Genomic DNA, 18,712 nt, shown 5'->3' with positions numbered 1-18,712 from the left:
GATAAAGATTCACTAAAAATTTCCAACAAAATTAGTATAAACAATCGTCAAACATAATGTATTCATAATTTTTCTTTGGAAATAAATAAATAATAGTAAAAAATTAGTCAAAAAAAGAAAAAGAACAGTAAAAAATAAATGATATATAAAGGTGAGTGAGTAAGCTAAAAAGAATTACAGAAAAAAGAAAGCACAGAAAAGCTGAAAAGATTGAAGGAGAAGAATGAATATTTGTGATCCTCGTGGATACCAACAACATCCCCTCCACATCAATTTCTCCTCCTCCTCCTCCTCCTCTTCTTCCGCCGCCGTCATTTCCTCCTTCTCCTCCTCCTCCTCCACCACACTCTGAATGAATGGGCAACTGCGGTACCAGAGAAGAATCCGCCGTAGTCACCAATGCTCAAGGTCCATCATCTTTCAGATCTACTCTCTCTTCTTCTCCTCCTCCACCATCATCAATTTCAATTTCACTAACTAACTCACATTGTTTTCAATTGCAGTTCAGCAGTTACATCCTGCTGCCGGAGCTAGAAACCAAACCTCCGTCACCGGCGGTACTACTGAGAGAAAAAACTCTAGTCTCCGACATCATCTAACCGATTCCGCTTCGGATCTGAGCGATTCTTGTTCAACACCTCGCTGGAACAACGCTAATAATAACAATACTCTTCTTTATACTCATGTTATAGCTTTCACGCTTTATGAACTCGAAACTATAACGAAGAGTTTTCGTACCGATTATATTTTGGGTGAAGGAGGGTTTGGTACTGTTTATAAAGGCTACATTGATGAAAATGTTAGGGTTGGACTTAAATCGCTTCCTGTTGCTGTTAAAGTTTTGAATAAAGAAGGACTTCAAGGACATCGAGAGTGGCTTGTGCGTTTTTGTGATTGTTTTTGGATTTTTTGGTAGTGATTTTGTGCATTTTGTTGATTTTGTTGAATTTTTTTGGTGTAGGCGGAGGTGAATTTTCTTGGACAGCTTAGGCATCCTAATCTTGTCAAGTTGATTGGTTACTGCTGTGAAGATGATCATAGGCTGCTTGTCTATGAATTCATGTTTCGAGGAAGTCTCGAAAATCATCTATTCCGAAGTATGCTTGATTTTCTTTTGTTTTGTTTGATAGTAATAATTTCTTAGGTTTTGTTAGGATTTGAATGAATTGGTCTTGGATCTGAGTGAGTAGGATTTCTTACGGCTGCAAAGCAATGCTATAACGTTGGAATTTTTACAAACCACTATTGTGTTTTGTGATATGCAATTTAGGATTTTGTGTTGTCAAATAATGGCTATAGCGCTGCAGCTTTGTGTGGTTTGAACAACCAACTATTTTTTTGCAATATGCTATTGACAATACTGATTCTTAGGTGTTTGACTTTTGAAGAGAGTAATGTATGAATGAATGACCAAACAAATTGAAATGTAATGTAAATGGTGTTGTTTCATGAGTGTTTTAAGCCCATGATTGTACCAAAAAAAAAAAAAAATTTAAGCCCATGAGTGTTTTTAGTCGGTTCTAGTGCCGGATACCAAGTTTTCAAAAAAAAGGTAATGTTTTATGAGATGGAATTAGTAAGAAATTCTCCTAAGTGGACTTTTGGTTGTACTTGTTATGTGTCAGTCAAACATGCTATAAATTGATTATGCATGACATTGCTTATAAAGTTTCTAATGCAAGTGTTGAAATTGATGTGATTTCTTCTGATTCTAGAGAGGATTACTGTTGTACTAGTTATGAAACTAAGTTTTTCTATTTTCTTGCTGTGATTTTACAAATTTCAACTCTATTGACATGAACTTTCCCGTGATTTCCAGAGGCAACTGTTCCTTTATCATGGGGTACAAGAATGATGATTGCTCTTGGTGCTGCCAAAGGACTTGCCTTTCTCCACAATGCAGAAAGGCCAGTAATATATCGCGACTTCAAGACGTCTAATATATTATTGGACTCTGTAAGTTTCTGGTATATTGGAGTTTACTGGCGTGAAGTAAAGTATCTGTTATTTTTTTTATTCACTTTGTGCTGCCTTTGATGCTACAGGACTATACAGCCAAGCTTTCTGATTTTGGTTTAGCTAAAGCAGGGCCTCAAGGTGATGAAACCCATGTATCCACCCGAGTTATGGGTACATATGGTTATGCTGCCCCTGAATATGTAATGACAGGTATTATCTCAGTCTTCCAAACATGCTCAGTTTGTAACTAAATGGGGAAAATTTGCCTGTGAGCTTGGATACCATAAAGTTGGTCTTATTCATCTTGTGTTGTGATTTGAGATGGACAGTACATAGACCACATTATGCGACTAAATGTTTTTATCAATCTTTTAATCTCTTTACATAGCTCACAGTTTAAAATGGTTATGTTTTGCTTACATGCACCCATTGAGCATGTCAGATAACGCACTTCTGGCCTTTTTGGTGCATGTGCCCTTGTCTATAGTGCATATGTTTGAACATGATTGGATGCACATCTAAACTTGGCATATGTGAAAATTTTCAGGCCACCTAACAGCTAGGAGTGATGTATATAGCTTTGGGGTTGTTCTTTTGGAGCTTTTAACGGGACGGAAGTCTGTTGACAAGACCAGACCTGGGAAGGAACAAAGCTTGGTAGATTGGGCACGTCCAAAGCTCAATGACAAAAGAAAGCTCCTACAAATAATCGATCCTAGACTGGAGAATCAGTATTCAGTTAGGGCAGCACAGAAAGCATGCAGCCTGGCTTACTACTGTTTAAGTCAAAATCCGAAAGCGAGGCCACTGATGAGTGATGTAGTTGAGACACTGGAACCCTTACAAAGCTCTAGTGTTGGTGCAGATGAAGTCTCATTATCAGGATCAAATAGTGGGAGTGGCGGTCCTTTTGCTATGAATAAAATATCCGACTACCGGATGCGTCACAAGTTTTCAAACAACGTTGGTCCAGGTGCTACATGTCGGTCTCCAAACCCAAATTGCCCAAGAGGTGCTCCTGCAGCATTGCGTGTCAGATGATAATTTCATACTATAAATCTCTATCTGGTGTTCTACTTGTCAAGAAATAGTATTTGCTGTTAAAAATGTTGGTTCACCCTTGTCGTTGTTGCTTTGTAAATGATATATTATGGTGACAAGAAGGCCTGGTTGATGATTTTTGTTTCAATGTTTGGTATTCTGTTAATTTTGATGGGAATTATTGCTTGCCAAAATTTCTGTGTAGTTATAATCATGGTTGCATCAGAACTAATATAACTGGTTCCTCACAACAGGTGCATAAGAGGTTCCCTGAGCCTGCAAGTCTACTGGTTTTTTTTATTGTTAGGTAGACTGATTGTAAGACAGTCTTATCATGTTTTAACATTCTTATATCCATTCCAGGTAGATTGACTGAACTCTGCTGCTTTTTTCAAGTAGCCTGTTGGATTTTCAAACTTGGAAGGCAAGGAAAATTATTATAATTTACACATTATCTACCAAAATATTTAAAGGATTTAATTCATATGCATCAACAGTATAAAAATATATGATTCAATGTGTGAAAAAAATTATATAGTCCCTCGTGAGTCAATTACATTAACTCGATATTAAACATTACAAGGATGTGAAAATAAATTAGTCATTTTCATTGACTAAAATTTATCCACTCATCTCTAGGGATGTAAACGGTTGACAATAATTCAAACCGATACAAAATAGTAGTTAAATTGGTTTGAATTTTGTGGATTTTTTTTAGTGAAACTCCGGTTGAAGAATGTTTTGATTTTGTTCGGTTTAATATACTGAATTTAGACATAAGCAAGAGTTAATTTTTTATTTTGTATCAACTTTGCGGCTCTTACAGAAAAAAGGTGCTTTGTGTCAAAAAAAAAAAGAAGAAAAAAGGTGCTAATAATTTAGAATTTAGTCAGGGTTTAAAAGATATAAGTAAAATGAGCAATAATTGTCCTACCAAAAAATCAAATTTGACCTATTCTAAACAGTACGTCCTTTGTGAAGCTCGTTAACCTTTTAAACTCAATCATTTGACTAAAACATTTACAAACATATAAATAATACATATTTTTAAGATAATAGTACTACTTATAAAGTGTGAAAATAAAAGGAATGGTTTAAATCTTGAGATTGATTTTGTATATCATAAAACGGTTATCCAAACCTATAAAATTTATCAGGTTATTATTAGGTTTGCATGTTTGTTTTGGTTCACACCAAATAAATTTAGATTGGAATCTAAAATTTTACTATGTTTTGTTTTTCACACCCTAACAAACATCCCTGTGAACAAGTGAAACAAATAACAAAAAAGTTTATCTACCGTATAATTTGTCATAAAAAATAACAATCTGACATTTCCAAAAAAGCAATAATACACTGTACGATGTTATTGTAAAGAGAGAAAAATAGTACTAATAATAATAATATGGATAGTGACATTTATGTTCATCTTGAAGCATAAGCTGATCATTCTCATTCACCAACATGATCAACCATTCCTAAAACTAATTAAAAATGACTTAGCTAACAACAATTTTCAGCTAACAAACACTTACATATTCATATGCTCAAATATAAGTAAATTATCAATTTAATAAATAATAAATCAGAGACGCGAACCACGAGGCCTAACTCGTGCTCATAGCTGAACAAAACTGTCATTTACTCCACAAACAAAAATTAAAAAACAACAAAAAAGAGATAGATAAGATAGATAAATATGGAGTTTGTATGAAATCTTGGTGATGACCCCCCAATGTTTATGTCTCCAAATGACAGACATAAATCAGTCTCCAGACACGTGAGTCTTGCTCTCATAGTATTTTTTCTCACTTTCACCCTTCTTCTCATTGCGTTTCTGCATGCAAACAAAGAGTAAATAAAAAGTAAGAAACAAAGTGTGAGAGAGAGAATAACAAAAGAGACAAACTTGCAGACACACATGTGTTCATGATGAAAACGAGAAATTCTAGACATGTATTTCCAAGCTTCATGCACATGGTGCAAAGGAGGTGCAACCTAATGGGAAGTAATGAGCCTAAAATCTTGCAGAAGATCTTGCAAAAAGGTCTTTTTGGTTGGAGAAAAAAGATTTCGATATCCAACTCAGACATTGGGCTCAAGTGGTTAATGAGCTCCCTCTAGGACGAGTCGTTCGGGAGAACCCAAGTTCGATTCCTGATGGAAACAATTCTTGGCCAGACTTTACTTACCTCGCAGCCGAATTATGGAATACCGGGACCCTTCCCTCGAGAACCAGAGGGTTAAAACACGAAGAAAAAAAAAATTCAATATCCATTTTGTAATTTTTAATTTCAAAAGGACACATTTTTTTCATTATGTTTCTGTGTTAATACTAATATTTAAAGAGTAAATAGGACCTGCACAGTGTGTGTAGAATTTTACACCGACAATCAATCACAATTCGGCAATAGAATAACCACTTTTATTAAAAAAGTGTCAAATGTGATGTGGCAAATTGAAGAGTTGTGATTGGATGTCAGAGTGCATATCTATTAGATTTTATTTTTTTTGTTTACAATGAGTTGGGGATCGAACCCAGACCTCTAGCATACTACCCAAACCCCTCACCACTAGACCAAACCTAGTGGCTTATATATATTAGATTTACTTTTAAAACAAAAAGTAAAATAAAAACAAACTAGTAGTTTTATAATTAGAAATTAAAACCGAAATTTTTTTAAAAGTCCATCTACGAAACTTCGCAAGAAAAATACAATGAAAGGGGTAAAAGAAGAACATAATGTGTGCCAAGGAAAGTGAGGACAAAACATTCCCAAAGAAGAAGAAAAGCATACTCTACAAGGGCAAACTATAGTTGTGAAAGTGATATACTATCTTACTATCTTCCCTTCAGTACAAGATTTCATAGTTGAAAGTGATATACTAACTACAAAGCACTTTCAAAATCTTCCGAAAGACGCAACTTATACAAAACCGGAAACATACATGAACACGGAAGATGGAAGGACAATTGACAATGCAAAACTAAAAATAATTGATTCATTTCATCTAAAGCGGAAAGTGTGTGATATCAATTACTCATAAGTAAACTAATAATTGACATTATATGTACATGCATAACTAATTATGGATGTGATGGGGATATTAACCATTAATTTTCTCATTTTACTAAACTACTCACTTTAGATGAGTCAATTCCAAATATAATATATTTTTGGCCATCCAGTGTTTATGGCGGATGGCCAAAAATCCGCCATATAAACAAGCCATTGCGGCCTATGGCGCCGCCATGGTAGGCATCTCGACAAATTTGCCTACGGCTGCTCCGTTATCAACTCCAAGCAAATCAGCCAACTGCCCCATTATCAAGTTGAAGCAAGTCGGCCAACCATAACTAACTAAACTGTATTAGCACAATTTTGCAGAGCATACATCATCCCAAAATGAAGAATAGTCAAACCTTATCCCACTAGATGGGTTTAGGTACATAGATGTTGATGCTATTGAGCTCTATCAAACGCTAAATTTTCACTAAAACCATTGAGATCAAAGTCATATTTTATGATTTCTACTACATAGATCTACTGCTTTAGTCTTCCTTCACTCCTTTCAATACTACTTGATCGCTTTTCTCACTATCTCCTCAGTAAGTGCCACTTCAACATCTTGATGCCAAGTCTCAAACAAGGTACTTATAAAAAATTCAAGAAGAGAAGCATACTCTTTGACAACAAAACGATATATAGCTTTGCGTTAAGATGTGTCTTGGCTTGGCACACAAAGATCTTATTTTTAATATAATTAGAATAACTAGCTAATAGTTTTGATTAAAAAAAAAAAAATGCCAACAGTCTAAAAGTGACGATGAGAAAATGATAATCCCGAGAACGAGACTCCAACAGTATGAACTAACAAAACAAAAATGACAAGATCTGAACATACCTGGTATGCCTCATGATTTGATACAATCCTCCTAATTATTGTAGTAGTTGTTATATCTAAGGGACTATCTAAAATTTGGAATATGCCCAGGCTAATAGGAACAGCATATGGATTTGATTGTTCCTGCATGAAAATCAATGTCAATAAAACTAATAAGGAGGGAAAGCTTCAAGTGTAGAAGCAATTTAATACCCTCTTATAATAGAAGTATTAATCATAAATATGTCATTGGAGAAGAAAAGTATACAAATTACCTTCTGAAAATCAGTATTTTCTGCAGTGGTTCCATGGACAACTAATGAGATGTTAAATGTTGTGATCTGCATTCAAAGAATTTAAACTGTGTCACATCACAACAATCGACGACTCAATTAGTTAATAGCAGAACACAAAACAGTTTGTTTGAGTGGAGCATGTTCCGAATGAATCAACCAAGAAATTACCACCAAATCTGTTTAACCCATTATTCAGGTCAGGTACATTGCTTCATTCATAACTAACAAAAGAAACTAATTTTAGCAATATTTGGATTTTGGTTTAAGTGAAACCAATATTTGGATTTTAGCATTATAAAATAGGATCAACTTTTTTTTTTTGACGGTAGAAAATAGGATCAACATAAAAGAGATATTTCATGTGTTAATTATTATGTAGTTTACAAATTTAGAACTTCAAAATAAAATTTGCTTTAATTAGTAATATATCCATTATGTATAAAGTCAATAGTTCAAGAATGTTTATAGCAATAGAAAGGAATCGTCGTATACAAAGAAAAATAAAATCAGCAAGAAAATATTAGACTAACCATATCCTTGGAAACTTCCCATGGTGCACCAATTATAACCTCATCCACATAGCGACATGCTAAGACACTAAGACTTCTTTCATGAAGACTCATGATGGGACGATGCAATCCCCTAGTTGCACTGCAGCCAAAAAAATTCAAACATTGTCATGTCACCATGGCGCTCAAACCATAGATGCTCAAGTTATGCTAAATACATTGCGTAACTTTCAATAAATAATGTAAAGCGAAGTTTTGCTGTAGTAGTGACACAAGCTCGGTAACCGTGGAGCATCACCCAAATACCATATAAATGCAATAAGCAAATAAAAGAGAATGTAGGTTTATCTCTCACAATAACACCCAGAAGTAAACATATCTTTTATACAGTTAACACTACAAAGATCTCAATCTTATTGGCTTCAAACAAAAATAAAGAAACACAAAAGTAGAGCATGCATTAAATTCAAACTAAACCAAATAATATACATCTTATTCTTAGGTTAAAGCCAGCATTATTCTTTTACTAGAGACTTCCTGCTAGTACACCAGATACATTTAAAATTGCAACAAGATGATGCAAGCAACTTCAAGAAACAAGTTCAAATGTAACCCTTCATCAGCTCATAATTCCACTATAACCTCGAGCATTGTAATTAACAAGCAGCCACCGGGCCAATATTGCATATGAATCAGTGTTGTCAATTGCAGATTGCAAAAAATAGCAGTTTGTTCAAATTCCACTATGGCGCTACACAAGAATGCTTAAGCGCTGCTATTTTACAATATTTTGTACTAAATAGTGTGTAGAACAATACTCCCTCCGTGACACTTTATAAACAAAAATCCACTTTCTAGGTTCATTGGTTTTTTAATATTCCTCTATGCAATAGCGCTATAGCTGCTGCTAGTTAACAACACAGATATGAATGTGAGAAATCTGTCATCTGCCCTCATATCCAGCTTGTTGGAAGTACCCTTCAGAGGTTTAAGAGGCTGAAGCAACTCTAACATGAGATACTCCTCGATTGAAGGTTACGAAAATTGATAAGTCTATAAGAGCTTGGGGAACCCTCCTTAATAACTAGCTATCAAAGGGGAAGCACTAAGCCACTTAAATACTCCACTGAGCATCTCATAATACTCGATGTGGGACTTGGAAACCCAATAATACCCAAGTTTCTATAAAAATCAATGCCTCCATAACCGGTTCTTAAAAAATTCTGTCTGTTTGCGATGCACACTCAGTTGTCACTTTTTGTCCCCATCTATCCAACCTCCCTTTCTGTTTTTCCTGTTAACCAAATAAGGACAGATCGGGGCTATCTCTGTAGTGTTTTTTCTTTTACTTGCATCCCAGACCCACCCTTCTTTGTAAACCATGGCCCATAACAGAAACACATGCTTCTGTTTTTTCACTGCAACAGAACAAGCACCTTTTTGGTGTAGCATAAAGAGCGATGACTTTGTTTTCGTATTACCCACTAGCACAAACTTATTGATGTTGTAATGCTTGTATTACAAGGGTCGACCGATGATAGATACCTAACTAAATGCTGTGAAAGATATAGAAACAGAAATTTGCCGTCTATTACTCCTGAGTTCTGTATTTCAACACAAGCTTACAAACTATTCAGATGCTTTTCTTCAGCATGTTCAGCACCTGTGAATTGCTATTCAGCTGAGTATTATTCTCCCCTAGTTTACATGATTACGAGTGATATAGCTCAAGCTTCCATAATTACGATATAAAGTTATATTTTTCCGTCTTTCTGATTTTACATTAGAGTTTGTGATTATTAGAAGTTTGATATGTTAAAAAAATGGTTCAATTATGTTACTTTCGTATCGGTGTCTGTAATATATTCTATTTCTTTAAACATAGCCAGCTGCATCTGACATTTGCACAACACCATCCAGCCATAATTTCATTGCAGATTTTTGGCTTGCTTCCATGAACTTTTGGTAACACTGATACCAAGTACAAATTATTTTCACACATAAAAGGTAGGAAAAAGCAAAGATGTAAAAGGTTTGTAACCTGACTGTCTGATCTGTGTGTATTCCAACAAGAAGAAAATCTCCACGATCCCTAGCAAGCCTCAAGATCTATATAAAATGAAGATCAGTTAATAAAAGGCACAATATCCAGCTACACATCCATTTAAACAAATGCGATGGTAGCAGCAGCATAGAGACAAAAAAATATTACAACATTCTAGTACAGTCTCTCGTCTCGTATATAAGCAAACAAAAATAAAAACTACCTCACACCCCTTTAGGAAATGTGGTTAATCTCATTAATTTTTCTCAAAATAATAACAAAAGTAATTGTATGATATTAATGTAGTTAATCTCATTAAATTTTCTTAAAATAATAACAAAAGTAATTGTATGATATTAAATTTTACCTCATGGGAATTTGTTTCATGATATTAAAAGAGTTACTGAAAAGTAAAATCTTAACTAATTAAAGCCTTTTAAATTTTGCTTATATTTTAGATTACCGAATATATTTTTTTTGTTGCTTATATTTGAGACCGGAGGGAGTATTCTGGTATGATAAGGAAAAATAGAAGGCTTTAAAAATGACTTTTTTTAATAAAAGTTATTTTTTCATACAATAATTTGAAACTAATGGGCTCTATGCAACAGACATAAAGGTTATAACCAGCAATATCTGGATCTTGTTAGAGAAAGGTGTTGCTATCGTAATCCTTTCCATTCCTCTCCATCTCTATCCCATATACCATACAACCATGGACTCCTTCCTATTTACCACATGATACTATTCCTTCCTGAAATCACCACTTTAAGCAACTTCAGTAATGAATGACCGTGTTTGAAATAAAATAACCAGTAACACGATTCCGGGGATGACTAAGGAACCCCAAAGACATCATCAAGAACGCCATCTATCAAAGGATAGACCACTGATTGAAGCTCCCAGCAAAGTACGGTCATGAGGCGATAAGATTAAGATGTTCAAATAGTCAACTAAAACATGTGATGTTGTAGCAACCTACAATTGCACTGTGGTTTACCCTCCTTACAAACTCCTGTCTAATAACCAAAACATGTTATTTTATATTGCCAGAGATAACAGTTTGGCAAATGGCAACAGACCATTGAATAAGAACACGAAAAGACAGGGAGATCGGTTACCTTATATTCTATTCTTACTACAAAAATAGCATTTGACAAACATGATACATGTTTGGAATTTGGATTAGCTCACTTTTGCATCAAAACAGCTTATAATCAATGTGTGTAATGAGGTTGCTTTTGAACCAAAAGCCTATTTTTAGGTAGATCAAGCAAACCCAAAATGCTATAGGATATGTGGTGAATTATTAAGCAATTATGAAATAAGGTATGCAAACAATACCTCCACATGTCCAGCATGAAAGAGATCAAAAGCTCCATCTATATATACAATGCGCGCATCAGGTCCTGGACTCTGGAACAGCAAACACGACGAATCAATTAATATGTGATACGAAGAAGTTACTGAAATTCACATAATTCTAATTTGGAGAAAAACATTGCACCATCTATAAGTAGCAAAAAATCAATATATTTGTGTAAGCAATGAGGAGAAATAAATTATCCGTGAAAACTCAATCACAGGTGTAATAATGTTGAGGTGACAAAATCAGTAAGTTATACAGAAAGATATGTCCAGAAAAAATGTGATCACGAGTTCAGATCAACCCATGAACCCAAACGAAAGATATACCCAAGAAATAAATTCCCAGAGGGTTGAGTATGCTACATTCATCACTAGGTTTGTACTTGTATGTATGCACCGATTCTACTGTTTTCCAATTTTTTACAACTTGATGTCATACTCTATAGTTAACTATACTTTATCGCATCCTTTCAAAACAAACTCCACCCGACATAGGTATACTTGGCCATTGGTTAAACCTTGAATCATCAATCATTCCCTTTACTACCAACCTATTATCATTTGCTACCAACTTAATGCCCAACACCCAGCCCTAGAAACATGGCTAAATTTTTTATATTCCCAAGGCCTTTGGCTCCCTAATCAGTTGATTTTCTAGCAACACGATGATTGCTTTTCTAAGACCCTAGTCCCTATAATAACAAGTTCATAAAACAAGCCAGATTAAATCTTCGTGAGTGATCCGATTTACAAGGACATAAGCAAGTCAACGGTAAATGCCGAAATACTCAATCCAGTTGACCAATATCACGAGGTGAAACATAGACAATTCAAACATCACAATGATTAAAGGATGCAAAGCAAACATAATTTAGGTAAGAAACAGTGTTGTTAAAATAGTGGCGCTACAAGGCTATTGCATATCGAAATTCGAACAAATCGCTATTGTTCTGTGATACACTATTTAGTACAATATAATATGAAATATTGGCTATAGATATAGCACTGTTGCATAGCGGAAATTGAACAAACAACTATTTCCCGCGAGCGGCAATTGACAACACTGATAAGGAAGTTGATAACAAGCTTACACTCAGTTGCAAATCAGAATGAAGAATTTACATAAACATACCCTCCCGTTTGAGAACTGAACAATTCTACGAGATGTAGGCAGAAAATGAGATACACGAGTTCCACTAGAAACAACACCAACACTATCATCAAACTTCTGACCACGGCCATTGCTGAACTGTCTTTGTAAAGAAGAATGATTATGACTGTCAGTAATAGTCCTTTCTCTTACACAGAGAAGCATTCGACCTGCGCATGAAAATGTTCTATAACATTAGTTATACATTTTATATGTATTCTGGATTAATCAACCATATCATCCTCCTAAAAATAAAACACAAGATGCAGCATAGAACATAAAAAATAACGTGTAGCAATTCTGCCTGTCCTATATGCTTATCTAAAATAGTACGATTACAACTCCCTTGCAACGACCAGCAGGGTGCATTGGTTTTTTCACCATCTTTTCTACGATAGGTGCTACCTCAACTCTGTTTAATGTTGTCATTTCTAATCTTGTCTAAGTCTTACCACACATCCAACACAACATTCTTATCTCTACTACACTTATTTTATTGCCGCGTTAGTTTTTTACCGCTCAACAGAAAATGATAGTGCCTCTATGCAATAATTTATGAAAATGCCATACAACAGAGAAATAACATGCCGAATAGCACTACTACCAAATGAAGAAATGTTACTTCATTTGGAAACTATAAAGCGCGAACACTCCTCAGATTAGGCATGTCCTGGTGTAGGACACGCGTTGGTGTCGACAATGACATGACACGTAAATTGAATCGTGTCATTTTCTTAAATTGTTATCAGTGTTGACATGTCAATATCCGTGTTGCATCTGGTGTCCGTGCTTCATAGTTTGAAAGTAAGCATAGCATAACATGGTAAGACTACTAACCAACGATATCAGTGCTGGAAACTCCTTCAGTGCGCTTAATCTGTTTATAACGGCCAGCCTTTTTGGCATGAGCATACGCATCAGTTCCATCAGGAAGAACACAAGGATCATCTCCATGAATAATGTAATCTATATTGTACTCATCAAAAAGCTTCTTCATGAATTCCTCAGTTATGGCATATGGAGCTTCAGGAATAACCTCATCAACCCACTTCACAGCATTCACCATAATCAACCTATCATGATACAAACAATCATAACCACATAAAAATCACAAATGCCAAATCTGAAGTGAGTTTAACTTCGATACGCTGTCAGTATAAAACATTTTACTCAACAAATCACAATCAATCATATTTTCCGCCGACATTGTATATGAATTAAATCAATCATAAATTCATTTAAACAAATACCATATATTATATATATTATAAAAAAAAACACATATATACCATGTTAGTACAATCAATTCAAAAGATGAAAACCACATCAAAACTATACAAATCAATAAAAAATAATTAATAATAAAATTGAAATAAAGGGGAAAAGGGGGCAAGAGAAATGAAAAACATAAAACATAAAAAATGGAAATTGAAAAATTAGACCTTTCATGTAAAGGGGTAACAGGAGGACCCTTATTAGCAATAATTTCATCATCACTAACAACACCAACAATTAATTGATCACCAAGAGCACGAGCCTGACGCAAAGCATTACAATGACCATAATGCATCATATCAAAACAACCATCCATATAAACACGAATCGGTTTTTTGTTACGTCTTCTATTGTTACTCCATAAACCAAATGGACCACCAGAAGATGAATATAGACCCAATAATGATACACCAACGATCATAACTCCGACAACCCACTTCACCGCCGCATGTTTTTCCGATAACAATTCAACACTGTTACTACCCATTTCTTCTTCTTCTTCCTCCTCTTTTTTCACTCACAGAATTTTCTTCTGGTTTTTCCTCATTCGCAGGAATAAGAATAAACGTGTAGCGAATTGTAAAACCAAAATATTCGCTTTTGGATTGGAAGAATAATAGTACAAGAATTTTTCTTTTTCAAGTTATTATTGTTTGTTACATCAAAAAATATAGAATTGGGCCACAAAAGTGAGATAGAAACCGACATCATTGTAGAGACATACACACCACACAGCCCATTGTTTGTATGCAGTCTCTCTCATATGTCGGCCCATTCTACTACTAAGTATTTTTCCTTTGAAAGATTTATACTATTATTATTGTTTTTCACGTAGATGATGAAGTGACAATTACGACTAGAAACTTACATGGGGTCTTAAGTTTTAGTCCGGTGTAAATGTCTATTCTAATAATATTGGCATTGTCAATTGAGTTAGGTTTATATTCGTAATGTGTTGGATATACTAAGAATCTCTCTTATATATTATTTGATTCGATTAATTTATTCTTAGGCGACGTAAGGTTAATTATACAAAATTAAATTCGAACAATTACCCGAGTCTCATATTATTATATATGCATCGCCATTACCAATCAAAGGATTGGGAAGACTAGCTGTCTTATTGAGCTTGATTGGAAAGTGGTGGTGCATCATCCTTATTGAGAAAGTAATCAATATGCAAATGCTCTAGCTAATATTTATTGTGCTTTTTTTAAATAAAAAATATATATTTATTGTGCTTTGATCACTGATTTACGTTTATGCAAATGCTCATAGCATGCATGACTTTGATACCGCTTGTGCTATCCATAGACAAGGCAAAATGTAATTAAGAGTACTTACAATATCGATGGATGTCCGTTGACTTGAATTTGAGTTCGGGTGGGTCTCTCGAATTTGAATTTTTTTGTCATCCCTATGGATGTCCTCACAAAATCAACATACACAAGGAGTTAACCAGCATAATAGATTGAATCTAGCAAAGAGGTTAGTGTTACGCGGTGTGTTAAGTCAATAGTAAACTTGTGACTAAAAAAGTTGTCCACATTTAATATCCCACATTGGCTTAAATATGATTACCTAAAATTTCTATGGAAAAAAAAGGATTAAAGTAAGACATATGTTACATAAATCATTTCAAAAGAAAAATTGTGACTAAACAAAACAAAAAATATATATTGATGAACACTATAAATTAATGTTCACTTTTTATTTGTCAAAAAAAAATTTATTATTATTATTATTATTATTATTATTATTTCAATTCATAAAAACTAAATTAGATTAATTCTCAAAATGCATAAAATCCTCATAGAATTATTAGAAAAAATAAAAGTTAAATAATATAGACTAAAGTTTAACGGCCATATCCCCAAAAAAAAGAAAGTGTTTCCTATTCACGTTCCCTTTTCATGTGTCCTGTGAAATTCTAGAAATGTCCTGCTCAAACTCTAGAATGTGAACATGTTTCGCATCCTAGAAGTCAAATGTGGATAAAGGCACATGTATTTCCCAACGTTCAAACCTGTCTCGCCCCTATATAAAACTATTGGCTAAATTGCATTTTTGGCCTTTAACTTTCACAAACTTACGATTTTGTCCTCTTAACTTTCATAATAGCACGTTTGAACCCTGGATGTTCACAAAATTATGATTTTGTCCATGTAATATTACTTTTTTACAATATAATTTTTGTTTATTATTTGATTCTAAATTATTTGATTGAGATTTATTTTATTCTCCTTTTTTTTTACCCAGAGTCGTCTCCCACTTATATGTGTGAGTAACAACAAGAAATTAACAAGTTGAGTATTGCATATGGCCATTTTCTTTGAAGATGTCATAAGATGTACAAGACTGGAAGACCTATACACCACCATTTATAGATTTCTCTATCTTGCCCTACTATATGGTTTTGTAGAGAGGTGGCACGCGAGGAGACCAACAACTTTCATCTACCGATTGGGGAGATGACAGTGACACTAGATGATGTGTCTTGTCTGTTGCATCTCCCCATTCTTGGACCACACGAACAATCTATACTCATCCTTAAATGACACGACAACCGGTTGACCAACAAGGCGATCGTCTGTTATACACATGGTCACTGCGCTTAGTTATATGAGGTGGTATTTCGTTATATGATCTTAAAGTTTGAAGGAGATAGCCAAATACATGTGAGGAATAGACTCTTATGGAGGAGGATGAGGAAGAAAGGGAGGGCAAAGCAGCTAATCTAGTCCCTACTGATCGATCATTGCTTTTTTATCTGTTGCATGTGTTGATTTACTTTTGTATGAGGAAATTATTTTGAGGTATTTGAATATTTTTCAATGAAATTATTTTGCATCTAACCGATGTTTTTTCACCATCAGTATCCGGCGCACTGAACCATTTAATCTGGTTTGGAGGTCTGTTTTGACATCAAGTGGTTCTAACCTTCTCTTGATAGCAGTTGTGGATGATCAAACCGTGATATTCTCTATAAGTTCAACGTCAATCACCATTGAACCAACTCACAATGAATTATTTAACACTAATTTTCATCACTACATAATCAAACACACAATTATTATTTTTGATATAGCAAACCCACACTTATCTAATCTAATACATCTTAAAAGAAAAAGGCACATTAAAGAGGAAATCCAAGAAACAAGAGGCAAGGAAACAAAACATTATATGAAGAAGTCATAAATAATTATATGCATTTGACAGGTAAAAGACGAAAGAGTTAGTAGAAAAGTGAAAGTGGCTCATAGCTAAGGCCAAAAAACATGCTGCAAGCAACTTAGCTTTAAAAGCAAAGACAAAACATGTATCTCATCAATCTATCGAGAAACTCTCTTAAATATTATTCACTACTATAGATGATGCTACTTTGTATTAGGGATGCTCCACCACTCTAGACATAATATCTGGGGAAGGGATAGGGAGAAAGGAAAGATATGGCATTGATGTTCCCCCTTGGGTTGAATCCAATATTGGAATAATTTGCAACCAATCAATTCAGACCTAAAATTGCATGAGAAAAATTGATTTTCAAAATTGTTATCACATGATGTGATTTTAAAATAAATTTTATTTCATTTTGAGGGGTTGGGTAGATTAACTAGACTGAGCTAAATGTTATAAGAGTTTGAAACACCCGCATCCAGGTTCGAGAGAGAGGAGTGATCGCTCCTCTCGTAGAACAAACATATATTTTAGTAATTGTCAAATTGTGATTTTAAAAAAATATATAAAATCTAAAGTGATCAAAACTGTCAAAATTAAATTTGTGCAAAAATAAATCTGTTTTAAAATCTGTCATTGTATTCTCAAACATGTATTTTGAAGTAATTTTTACTTTCTTTAAAATAAATTATTCTTGACAAAAAAAAAAACTAAATTATTGTTTAACCACTTGATTTCATTAAAGAAATGTTATCGAAATATATTGATCTATTTGGTTACTAAATTGTTAGGAATATTCTTAAAAGCTGTTTAATTTTAAAATTTTAAATATATATATAAATAAATGTTGTTTTTGGATAAGTTAAGAGCATCTAGACATTAAGAGAGAGTTAGTCATCGCAATTATATTGACACCCCTAGTCATCACCTTCCTATGTTTATAGCTAATAAATATATTAATAAAAGGAAGAAAAAAAAATGTAAACAATTGGAGGACTAGGCCTTACCCAAAGCAAAAAAATGAGAAAGAAAAAGAAAGAAGATTAAAGAGCGTGAAGAGTAGCAACACCCTTGAATCAAGTGTTATAATTGGCACCAACGCTCGTGTCGTGTCCTGTATATTTTTCTCCTTTCTTTAATGCTTGGATACATAAGTAGTAAAATGAGGCTCTCTATCTGTGTTGACTCTACTTGGTTAGCCCAATCCTGTTTAATTATGGCAATATCTCTTCGAACAACCTCATCAAAAACTTCATTAGGTTGTGTTTTTGGGACAAATTCTTTTTTTTTTAAGACAAAATATTATTAATAATAACCGGTCTCTGCATAAGACGAACAGAGGCTGGGATAAACGGAACTACAAAACAAAGGCGCCGTATATATGCGGAACACTAATAAAAAAGCTAAAAAACAGACACCACCTAGTACACACTCCACAGTCGACAGTCCATCAACCCGACCCAAAAAGATGCCCTAAAACTCTAACTCCCGATCTCGAATCAAAAGTGATCAGCCCATCAGAATACAAAAAGCAGTCTTGCGAGGCAAAAATTAATGGGACAAATTCCTACTGAATATTACCCTAAACAAGAGTAATTTGGGAATCACCAAACTCTTGATCTTCTGCTTCTTGGAAATCCGCCTCTTGATCCTTTGGATTTGTTTCTTGATTTGGTAAGGGGACAAGAAAATTTCTACTTATACCCTCAACCTCTACATACTCAACCGCCGATACTAGCTTATGCATGACATCTTTCACAAGAGAATATTTCTCCACAGTTGGATGCTTACTTAGTAGCACGTCTCATGTGTTTTCTCCTGTCTGTTGTGCAGATTTTTTGGCTACAAAAATTGATTTTTTTTTACACTGCCTCTTTCTTCAGAGGTTGTGTATCCTTTGGTGCGCATGACAATTATCCCTTGAGTGACCAATGACATTATAAATTGAGCAATGAGAGTTTTTCATACTCCAAATCTACATTAACTACAACTTCGACCCGTGCGCACG

General features: G+C 34.3%; 2 protein-coding genes across 2 annotated transcripts; one reads left to right on the top strand and one right to left on the bottom strand.

Annotated features, from left to right (window-relative positions):
* Window positions 1-173: 173 nt before the first annotated feature.
* Window positions 174-3,194, top strand: LOC123889336 (probable serine/threonine-protein kinase PBL8). Its single transcript, XM_045938625.1, has 6 exons — window positions 174-408; window positions 504-880; window positions 962-1,097; window positions 1,820-1,956; window positions 2,046-2,169; window positions 2,507-3,194. The coding sequence occupies exons 1-6, from the start codon at window positions 357-359 to the stop codon at window positions 2,998-3,000; spliced, it is 1,320 nt and encodes a 439-aa protein (XP_045794581.1). The 5' UTR covers window positions 174-356; the 3' UTR covers window positions 3,001-3,194.
* Window positions 3,195-4,366: 1,172 nt separating this feature from the next.
* Window positions 4,367-14,162, bottom strand: LOC123889337 (ethanolamine-phosphate cytidylyltransferase-like). Its single transcript, XM_045938626.1, has 9 exons — window positions 13,695-14,162; window positions 13,090-13,325; window positions 12,235-12,422; window positions 11,079-11,150; window positions 9,732-9,799; window positions 7,712-7,832; window positions 7,161-7,226; window positions 6,907-7,029; window positions 4,367-4,837 (listed from the first exon to the last, which is right to left on the bottom strand). Exons 1-9 carry the CDS (start codon window positions 14,012-14,014, stop codon window positions 4,766-4,768), a joined length of 1,266 nt encoding a protein of 421 aa, XP_045794582.1. The 5' UTR covers window positions 14,015-14,162; the 3' UTR covers window positions 4,367-4,765.
* Between the last annotated feature and the right edge of the window lie 4,550 nt (window positions 14,163-18,712).

This window comes from Trifolium pratense, linkage group LG6 (assembly GCF_020283565.1).
Source record: "Trifolium pratense cultivar HEN17-A07 linkage group LG6, ARS_RC_1.1, whole genome shotgun sequence".
Classification (NCBI taxonomy): Eukaryota; Viridiplantae; Streptophyta; class Magnoliopsida; order Fabales; family Fabaceae; genus Trifolium; species Trifolium pratense.
The sequence above is the reverse complement of the archived record's forward strand: the minus strand, read 5'-3'. Positions and strand labels throughout refer to the sequence as shown.

Coding starts and splice junctions, on each gene's coding strand:
- LOC123889336 (XM_045938625.1), top strand. CDS start 357: ATGGGCAACTGCGGTACCAGAGAAGAATCCGCCGTAGTCACCAATGCT. Junction 881..961: donor AAGGACATCGAGAGTGGCTT/GTGCGTTTTTGT, acceptor TTTTTGGTGTAG/GCGGAGGTGAATTTTCTTGG. Junction 1,957..2,045: donor CTAATATATTATTGGACTCT/GTAAGTTTCTGG, acceptor TTGATGCTACAG/GACTATACAGCCAAGCTTTC.
- LOC123889337 (XM_045938626.1), bottom strand. CDS start 14,014: ATGGGTAGTAACAGTGTTGAATTGTTATCGGAAAAACATGCGGCGGTG. Junction 7,833..9,731: donor CACACAGATCAGACAGTCAG/GTTACAAACCTT, acceptor TTTTGGCTGCAG/TGCAACTAGGGGATTGCATC. Junction 4,838..6,906: donor CAAATCATGAGGCATACCAG/GTATGTTCAGAT, acceptor GTTTGCATGCAG/AAACGCAATGAGAAGAAGGG.